We start from the raw sequence: 10,646 nt of genomic DNA on the forward strand, positions 1-10,646 counted from the left end.
AAAAAAAAAAAATGTTTTTTTTCCTTTTAGAAAATGTGCATTAACTTAGGCAGATTTTTGGACCTAAGGTCTACTATATCATGTCATTTTTCCTCAAATAGACATATTTAAACCAGAAATTCTGCCGGATTGTAAATGTATGTTTTATTGTTTTCTAAATTGTGACATTTCATGAGTCTTTACAGCAACCAAATGTGTTTTTTTTTTTCACACAACATTATTTTTTTTTTTTTAATGTTTACACTGTTTTAATTGGTCCAAAGTTTCAACATTTATGCACCTGGAAAGTCAAAAAGGGCAGTTTTGGCTTAAAAACACTCAAAGAAAAATATGTCTTATTATAAAAAATTAAAGGCAACATTTTATACTGTAGTTGAAATTGGTTTTTCAAAAGCGTTTGACTTGGTGTCATTTTCTTCATGTAAATGAAATGCACTGATGCATTCATGTAAAAATGTTAATATCTAAAACATTTTAAAGTGATTTTGAGAGGGATATTAATTTCTACTCTCTGTCTTGCAGGAGTTGGTCTTGAAGGTGTTGCGCTGTCTGGAGAGTCCATCTGCAGCAACACGAGCAAAAGCTTTACTGTTACTACTGATTCTAATACAGGACAACAAACAAACTCTACTTTACTGCTGTCAGAACAGGTAAACACTTTCCACCACTCCTTGCATTTAAACAATCTCTGTCTACCATTTATAAACTTGTTAAATTTTATTCAGAATTTTGAATGAACACTAAACATACCCAGGAAACTCCTCAAATTCTATCTTTGTGAAATGTGGTTTAATCCTGGATGTCATGGATTAGCAAACAAAATGAGGATTCAATTGTAATTTTTTCCAAAAGGAATTGCTGTGTGAACTTCCCACTTTAGTGTCATAAAGTGTATAATTGCCAAATACAAGTGCCTCGTTTTTTTTTTTTTTTTTAATTACACTGTACCTCAATTCAGTATTTATCCAAAAAGTCTGCTAGATGTGTTTTTTAATACCCATTTTTGGTACCTAATTTTTCCCTGCCCTACAGGAGTGAAGCTCTCTCATAGCCTTTGTCCGTTTGTCAAACTATTGCCTAATTAGTTTCTTAGAATTGCAGATGTTCACACACATGCTTAAAAATTAGAGACAAAAATAACTCTTTGTGTTGTTTTTTAAGGAATTTTCCTTTAACTATTTAGAAGAAGTGAGTTTTCTGACATGACAACACTACTTCTACAATTTAATAACCTTTTAGAACCTCAATAAAATTAATCCAGAACCTATTCTCAGTGCAAGAGTTTTTCTTCTTTTTAAAGAGATATTTATTCCTAATCATACAATCTGATAGTTTTGTTAACTTTAGTACACTTGAAAGCCAAAAAAGCAAATGTAGAAATTATTTTCTGTAAGTGCCTCCTGGTCGTTAATTATAATGTGTTTTGCATTGAATTTGTTTTAAGAAGTTTGTGAATAAACACCCAAAAGCCCAACTGAAAAGCATTTTCCCACCTCATTTAACTTATGCTCTTCATGTTGCACTTAGGCTGGGACTTAACGCGGTTCATTAACTGGTGATATCTGATTCATCCCAGCTTGTCCGTATGCTCAGATAATGTACAGAGCCTTTTAAGTTCTAATTTTCACGGGTTTCATGAGCTAGAACCACATGTAAAAATAAACAAATAAATACTTGAAATCAATTAAATGGTGTGGAATGAATCTAAACTCTATGAATGTTTACATTTTTTGAATAGAACTTTGGAAGTGAATACACTTTTCCATGATATTCTGATTTGTTTTTCTGGAAAGGTCTTCATGACTCATCCACTCTTACAGTCTGTTCTCCTCATAGCTCGAGTTTCAGTTTTAGTTTTGAAAACGTTGCAGTATATACTGACATACGGAGCCTTGTAAGTGTCATCTTCTGTCTTTACTGTGCCATCTGTCTTTATTTTCCTCCCTTTCTCTTTCAGGCGGAAATTTTCTGTTTTTATTTGCTTTGTCACTTTATCTATTTGTCTTACCACCTTAGTCACTTTCTTTTTGTAATTATTCATTTGTTTTGTTTACCTGTGTGATCACATTAACCCAAGCAAATCTAAATGTGTCTTCATTCACTAAAGACATACTTTTACACATAAAATGCTTAAAAAAAGGAAGTTGCATTTCATCTTTTGAGAGACATGACAAAATCGTGCAACAAAACAGTTACTTTTATGATACAGTATTGCTTCAAGGTTTATATATGTAAACACACATGGAGTTTATTGGGGTTTAAATTTACCTGCAAAATGTTGTTTTTGGCCAAACATGCATTGAATATGACTCAAATGGTAATTAATGGTTAAATCTGAGCTCTTTGATGAAGAGTCTTCTCAAATAATGTATGATTTTGTTCTTTCTGTAAAAGTTTATTTCTGAATTTAACCCTTCTTATTCTTTTTTTCCCTATGGTGAAATAGCTGAACCTAAAAGCCAAACATACCTTATTGCAGACTAAATTAAACTCTCACAAAGTTTCAGAGTTTCGCATTAGTTTCCTTGTAGAGTTGCTAAATTTCATTCAATGTTTGTTGTGATATTATGATATTATGCAGAAACCTCATGTTTTAAGGTGTGCTTTGAGTTTGCACACTTATAAAACTTTAAATGTGTTTATTGTAAAGAGATCACAGAATCATAACTGATTCAAAACATTACATCTTTCTCATTAGTACTGTGAGACTTAAATAAGACAAAGCTTAATCTTTATGATCTTTAAATATGAAGCCAGGTTTATTATTATTTTTAACTATTCCAGAATATTCTCATAAACTGGGTTATAGTAAAAGTTAGTCTGACAGAAACAAATATATACATCCAGACTTACTTTATTGGCAATGTTCTTTTTAAAATAGCCTTTTGCCGCACACTTTTTTAACATGCTGTTTTTATCCACTTGTTTTCTCTGTTTCTCAGCACGCACACACACACACACACATCTCTTCATACGTTACCACGATCAGAGTTGACCCGCTGTGCTCTCTCGCACTAAGAATTTGGTATGACTCAGTCATAAGCTTCAGCACACATCCTTGCCTCAGTCTCTTTTACCCACAGAAACATCTAGCTGATTATTTTTTTGTTTTGTTTTATTTTTTTAGTAAAATGTAAAACTGCATGTTTTGCTTCGAGTGCACAAGGCAGTGAACAAGATGACTGAAACCTGTTATATTTTTAGAGGGTCAACAACAAACATCATGGAAAAAAAAAAACAAAAAAAAAAACTAGCAGCTTTGACGTAATGGAGAGGTACAGCAACAGGTAGTGACTTGTTCAATGAGGTAACTGCATGCTTGACAAGCTTAGACTGTAATGAGACAGTCAGTGTTGGAGCTGATGGTTGTCCAAATCATACGGAAATAGTCAACATCTGAGCCAGAAGTGAAAAAATGAATCCTGGGATGATCCAAGGTTGTGAAGGATGTTTAGTCAGTGTTGTTCTTCCTCCAGGAGATGTTCTTGTTAAAGTAGTTTACCTGCAATCTGAAATACCATGTCACATTTAATGTCTCTACTGGTTATTCATTTTTACATCAACAAGATCGTTCAGCATTAGTTTACATCTTCTGGCTTTCTTTGGATTCTTGATGCAAATTAGAGCAAAAGTTACCAATATTGAAGTGTAACAATTGATTCTGTTTAACTTTGCTGATAGCAGACGTACATATGATATGATACATTTGATATGGAACTAAAATTAATGTCATTTAGCATCTTGTCAGTGGGTCACCACATCAAAGTAACTTAGTGATTTGACAGGTTTGACGCACAGAAATAGCCTATATAAAGTTGCCATTTTTTTAGCCTGGAGATAAATTTTAGTGTTTCACCAAAAAAGTTGTATTCCCTTAATTTTGTTGCATTTTTTACTGTTTATTTTGTTCATGGAATATGAAATGTCACAACTTTTCTCAGTGAAGTTTTAAAAAATTGCTATGGCTTCAATTTATCCTTGTTTTGAATTCAATTTGCTTTTGTTGGTGTGAGTAACACCTGCTGAACTTTGGAAATTCTGTCAAATGTAGAGTGACAATAATGAGATTAGGGAGTTGAAGTATTATTTCTGGAGTTGGATGGTTTTGAATTGAGGAAACGTGCAAATTGTTTGAGACACTTCTGTTCTCAGAGTTAAAAGTATCATGCTTTCAGCTATGGGATTAATCATTTTTGTTTGGTTTGAGGTTTGCATTCCACTTTTTGTGCTCCACCCTTTCGATTTCTTCAAGTTCTTCTTATAGGTTTCATAAAGTTTTTGATGGACTTGTTGCAGTTTTATCATATTAATGGTACAATGTTTTACAAAAATGTAAAGCTTGGGTCATCTGGACCGCATAAGAGAGCACGAGGGTTAATAGAGCTTAATAAAGCTTTTAATAGGGATCAATAAAGTTCTATTCTATTCTGTTTGTTATGGAAGAGATTGGGACATCTCAATTAAGTATTTGTTCTCCTTAAACAAAATATTAATGTTTTTTTTGAACAAATACATTGTCACCTCAGTAATTTTATTCCTGCCTTCAAATGTGTGAATTTTTCTGACCTTTTACACATGGACAAACTTAGTAAACATGGGTGTCTGTGCTTATCTAGACTTGTTCTGTACCTGGAGAGAGACCTGCGTAAAGCTATTCCCCTCAGAGACAACCCTGGACAGTCAGGATACCTGTGTCAGTGCCTGGATTTACTCATCATCCATCTGAGCACAGCTGCACAAGCAGTGATGGGTACGTTCTCTCCTCCTCTCCTCTACATATGTACACAACACAAACAAATATATTTTTATTTGGAAGTGAACTTTGCAGAAATATGTGTAAATGAAAAAAAAAAACATGTTTTTCCTTTATTTTCATGAATGGATTGTTGTTTCTAAATGTTTTTCTCTGTTTTTTTAGATGATGTCTTAAACTTGTTAAGAGGTGTTGTTGGGAGGAGACACCCATCCAAAGCTCAGAGTAAACAGATGAAACAGACCTTACCAACTATTTGTGTAGTGCTAAACCTTCTTTTATCTCAGGTAAAAATGTATATATTTACACACCTTTTGTGTTTACAATGTTCACAAAATTATTTAAATCATCATCTATTCCTGTCCATTAAAAAATCATGAATGAGCAGCATACCTGACAAATCACATCACTATAATTTAGTATAACCACTCAGGCTTTAAGTAGTCTGTATTCTTTATGCTATTTTATTTTATTTAAATGATGTACTTCTTGTCTCTATTTCTCAGGTTTTCAGAGGTAAAATTGTAACCAAAGACTTTCTGATCCAAATGGGATTTATGCTGGTAAGACAATTCAATAGGTTTTTATTCAGGAGTATTAATTTAATTATTCATAAAAAGGGCAGAAAATAGAAGTAACACAGAAATAAATTATTTTATTTTATTTCATTTTATAGCAACAAGGATAAATCAAGGCATTTGGGGGTTTTGTGATTTTCAGTCAGTTCGTAATGTTTGTCCCTCCGTTTAATTTGTAATCAAGGAATACCAAAAAATTATCTTATTTAATTCACTTTTTGAGGAATTAATGGGTAAAAAATGATTAAGATGATATCTGTAATATTTTGGTGACAAAATTTGTTATAATGGGTAACACTGGTGTCTATTTATAGACAGACCGACATGTTCATTGTGTCTATTTTGAGTCACTTGCAATCTCCAACACCTTAAGCACATTGCCTGTAGAAAGCTGACAGAAATCCAGAGCTGAGATCATGCAGAGGAAGAAAAAGTTAGGAAAACATTTTAAAAGCGTACAAAAAATAAGAATACTTAAAGGCACCTTGACATGTATTTAAATTTGTTTTTTAAAGACCACAAATTGTTTCTTTCTCCTAATATACTTACGGTTTTGTTTTAGAACTTTCTTACCACTGTGGATTCCAGTGAACTTGAGTTGACCAATTTTATGGGTAAGCTGTTTTTATTGCATGTTTTAATGTAAATTTATTACACATTGTAATTTTAGTAATACAGCTTTATATTTACTCACAAAATGTAAAATGTACATTCAAATAATGATTGATATGTATTAATATTCCTGCCCATCATTTTAGATCACAAGTGTATAGGATGAGAACTGTGCACTGAATAAGACACACAAGCGTCTCAGTTCAGTCCAAGGTTCAACTAAGTAAAGTCTTTTTTTAATTCCTGTAGGTGCTACATTAGCCGAGGAGCTTATTAGGACAACTCTGTCCATTGTGGAGGTTTTGAGTCAACACTATACTCTCATCAGTCCATATCACTCTATTGTAAGTTTACCATAAGCTATGCAGCTGTCTTTGTATCTACATTTGTTGTACGGCGGGCTGTCTGAGTTAGTTAAAGTTGGCTGAGAGTGAAGTAATGCAATAAAGAAAGTACATCTTCTTATTCCACAAATAAAATTCCACAAACCCATCATATTTCAAATATTGAAGGGCCTAGTTTTTAGTTGTCAGATTTTTATGTACAAAGTACATCTGTAGCACAACTAGCATCACCAAGAAACCTTTTTTTTATGGCAACGTTGCATTAAGTTATTTTTACAGCATCTGCCTTAATTCATTAAAAATTATTTTACGGCTGTCCTTAAGATTTTTACATCACCAAAACATAAATTTAGACAAGTTTACCAAAAACACAATTGTTTTTTGTTTGTTGCATCTGCAGGACATTTCAATTCTATCAAGGTTACAAGAAACATACTGATAAAAGTTAAAAAAACTTGTTTTTTTGTCAAACGATCCATTTAACTTTAATTTTTAGCAAATTGCTTTATTGTCCTGCTCTCAGCAGAAGACAGTTTTTAACTTTTTTGTTGTTCAGGTGAAACATCTACGAAATATAATGATTTCATAGTCAATCTCTAGTCAATGTCATTTTGCAGCCCATGTTATTGCATTCTGTGTTCATCTTCCACCCTATCGAACCAGTCTACAAGTGATCAGAGGACACGGGGACAATTCCTAGACTATTAGACAACTTACTAATCAAATATTGAGCCAGTGAAACCTCATCAACTCTGTGAGTGTTTCTGTGCATCTGTGATTGCATGGTTGCACATGGGGTAGAACAATAACTCTGTATTTAATGACTATTGACAAATGGTGGCGGAGGAGAGCAGGAAGCACAGAGGATATGGACGAGACAATGGGAGAGATGAGGAGCAGAAGACAGAAGCGAGGAGGAGACTCGCAGCTACTGATAAGTCAATAACACATGGAGACACTTTAATTACCCCGAGCCAGCTCAGATTAACTTTCATTAGAGCTGGACAAGGACACAAATTCAGGTTTGAGTCAGTTCACTTTTCTTTTGCAGAACTTTGCACTTGTAAAATCTTCTGTATACGGTAAAAAAATATACTTTTTAAGTCAAGTAGGCTATTTTATTTTAAATTAAAGCAACAAATATCTTTTTCTATTGCAGCTTCATTTGACAAAAAATAAAACAAGAAAATAAAAAAATATCTTTACAGTTTCCAAGGGATTTAAAAGAGAAGGTTTTGACTCCATGCAGCTCATTTATTTATTCTTCTTGCACCAGTGGCTAGAAGACAGAGGGGACAAGGTAAAAGGAGCGAGCCACCACCACCCTCCCTTTCTCCTCCATACACACAAGCATACATAAACACACTCCATCTAGTCTTTTGATGGCTGTGCTATTAATACACAGGCCATTAAGTGGTGGACAACATCCTTTGTATTCTTCTTTCTCTGGCTTTCAATGCAATTACCTCACCCTCACTCAGCATTTGTGTTGTTTCTATGGAAATATTTGTAATCATGCAAATTCATGCAACACAGCTCCTTTCCCAAACAAGCAGCTTTGGCACTTGCAGGAGGCTTTTGTGTCTTTGGCCAAAATAAAATGATTACCTTGTCATTTATAAAGTTTGTGCTTACAAAGGGGCCTTTTGCAGTTTTCAATTTAATCTGAAAATAGATTAAAGGCAGTTTTATTTCATGAATGAAATGATCAAAATCATTTTAAACAAACATTAGTTTGATGTCAAAATAACCCATGTTTTAATTTCACTGATGAGCTTCTCAGAATACATTATTGTCATGTGATAAAGTTCTTTTTTTGTTTTGTTTTCTTGTCTGAAGGTGGTGCAGGATCTTCTACCGCCCCTGACAACGTTAGCTTTCAGCAAAAACGGTATGACAGATTGCTTATTTTTAGGAGAGGAAAGAAAAACAAATAAAAGTCAAATTATGCAGTGAATAATGTGAAGGTGGGAGTGATGACAGTGATCAGAAAAAAGTTAGAATGTAAAAATAAAAAAAACAAAAGGCAGATTACAAGAATTTGACCATACTTAACGCCAAACAAGTATGTTACTCTTACATTGGAATTAAAACATATTGACAGAAAATATTTATTGCAGGATTCAATTACTTTTAATGCTTGAAATAAGTCATATTAAATTTCTAAAACTTTAATCTGGACAGTATCAATTCAAAGCTAAGCTGCTTGTGGAAAATGCATGACAGCTGTGAATAATGTGCAGGTCCAGAGCCTTTTCCTTTAACCCACTTTTACTGTCTCTGTCCTGCAGCGGAGTGGTCTGTGTTTGTGCTGAAGGTGCTGTCTGAACTCAGCTTGGTCCTGCTTGTTCAAGATGATGATCACACCGAGGAAAAAGAGGAAAGGACAAGGCAAACGAAAGAGATGGAGGAAACGGGAGAAAACACAGCTGAAGGCAGAGAGGATGGAGGGCTGTGTGGTCAAATCCTATCCCTCCTTTCTAAGTCTCTTCTTTCAAGGTTGGTCTGTCTGCCAAGGCCTGTTTCACATCCGTTTAGTGCACATGCTGTGTCTGCATCTCTGTCAGTAAAGAAAATGTTACCAAGGTACTTATAACAGTCGATATGGATTTTAAATGTCTTGAGTATGAATAGTCTGTAGGCAATGTCTCACCTGACCACACAGTGGTTTTATAAGTACATCCTTCAGTGTTGTCTGTTATGCTGTGCTCCAGAGTTCAATAAGCTGCTTTTTTACCAGCTCATTTATCCGCCTTAAATCTGTGGCTCAGATTCTGCTGCAAAAACACAAGTGGACTGAACTGTTGGAATCCCTCTGCGAATGACAGAAAACCCACAGTGCTCACAGAACTAACTTATATGATAATGTATAGTTAAAACTGGCAAGATGAAAAAAAATCTTTAAATTTAGGTCAACCAATAAAGATGATACCATTGACTGTTATAGAGAACTGGACTGAGGGATGCTGGCTCCAAGAATCTAAATAGAGTAACATCTTCTCACTAATCCTACTTTTTTTCATATTTTTTGTTTTCTTGAACCAAGTTATTCAAGCTATGAACTGGCCAATCAGATGCCTCAGTAAAGCACGTGGTGCCCCCACCTCGTACATTCAAAATGTTTGACAGATTTTCCCGAGCCTGCTTTTAGTGGTAGGGATGTGGACTTCCAACAAGCTCTCTCCTGATTGGCAAAGGAACGTTGAATCAGACTGACTCGAACCAATCACTGCTCACTAACCTCCTCTGACTCCAAATGGTGGTGTCCATTTTGTGGAAAAAAGACAGCCAAATTGGCTTCATTTTTCTGGAGCAAGAGGTCGTGCATTTTCTTATGGGTGTTGTCGCACTTGCTCAGTCAAGTTCTCTTGTTCAGTCAACGGATGATACACTGCTTTTGAATAATTAGTTAAAAAATAATTTAAAAAGAATATGTGGAGTTCGTATGTTCTCCATGCGTGGGTTTTCTCCGAAACACTCTAGTTTCCTCCCACTGTCCAAAAACATGCTTCATAGTGTCATTGGTTATTCTTAATTGTCCCTAAGTTTGCATGTGGAAGTGATTCTGTGCCCTCTGACAAACTGCTGACCTGTTCAGGGTGTATCCCGCCTTCACCCAACAGTAGCCAGGACAGGCTCCAGCAACCTCATGAGCCTAAAAGAGATAGAGCAGGTTATGAAAATGAATGGATGTTTCTGCTGTGTTTGAGTTGGAATGTCAGGACAGCTAAACTGTGTCTGTGGGTCAACAACTGAGAAACATTGTGGGATATTTGCTTCAACAGGTTGCATGGAACAAGACTCTCAAAAAGTCTGAAACTGGATTTGTACACTTTTCAGATTTTTTTTGTTCCGGTGTAACATTTGTATAATGTCTATTATGGATCACTATGTACAGGATGAAGCTCGGAGGTGAGCTGTTGGTTTATCGGTGGAGCTGAATCTATATTTTTAGGAGGAAAATGCACTTTCAATTTAAAGCCTGTTTTTTGTTTCTGACCACATATCCTATTTGTTTATGGTCTTCTTTAGGTGGCAATCTAAGGCTTATTTTTAATCATAATCTAACTGTCCTAGTTCATTTTTTGACTATTTCTTTAAAGAAATGAGCATAACCTGTCACACACTAATGCTATTTGTGGGGTTCACATAACATTATAAACGATCTGTTTAGAGTACTTTACACTCAGTTACTAATGATCACATCACTGCTTTAACTATTGATGCTGAAAGTCTAATGTTGTTTGCAGGTATGATATTCTTCTCGCTGCAGCTGAGCCTATCCCCCTCTACGCACTCAAACTGCTGGTCTCATTGACAGAACACAACACTCAGATCTGCAGGTAACACACAAACGAG

The 10,646-nt window shown here is 34.8% G+C and overlaps 1 protein-coding gene across 12 annotated transcripts in view; it reads left to right on the plus strand.

Annotated features, from left to right (window-relative positions):
* ulk4 (unc-51 like kinase 4) overlaps positions 1 to 10,646 on the plus strand; it is a 69,380-nt gene that overhangs the window by 30,626 nt on the left and 28,108 nt on the right. For all 12 annotated transcript variants that reach the window (XR_004949357.1, XR_004949355.1, XR_004949356.1 and 9 more), the window contains 9 exons: positions 523 to 650; positions 4,617 to 4,750; positions 4,919 to 5,040; positions 5,260 to 5,316; positions 5,894 to 5,945; positions 6,193 to 6,287; positions 8,127 to 8,178; positions 8,579 to 8,786; positions 10,538 to 10,630. Coding sequence is in view for 9 of the 12 variants with exons in the window: in XM_036216045.1 (XP_036071938.1) it covers positions 523 to 650; positions 4,617 to 4,750; positions 4,919 to 5,040; positions 5,260 to 5,316; positions 5,894 to 5,945; positions 6,193 to 6,287; positions 8,127 to 8,178; positions 8,579 to 8,786; positions 10,538 to 10,630 (941 nt within the window). In the remaining 3 variants the exon portion in view is untranslated. The remainder of the gene's footprint in view (positions 1 to 522; positions 651 to 4,616; positions 4,751 to 4,918; positions 5,041 to 5,259; positions 5,317 to 5,893; positions 5,946 to 6,192; positions 6,288 to 8,126; positions 8,179 to 8,578; positions 8,787 to 10,537; positions 10,631 to 10,646) is intronic.

The sequence above is a fragment of the Oryzias melastigma genome, linkage group LG16 (assembly GCF_002922805.2).
Source record: "Oryzias melastigma strain HK-1 linkage group LG16, ASM292280v2, whole genome shotgun sequence".
Taxonomy (NCBI): Eukaryota; Metazoa; Chordata; class Actinopteri; order Beloniformes; family Adrianichthyidae; genus Oryzias; species Oryzias melastigma.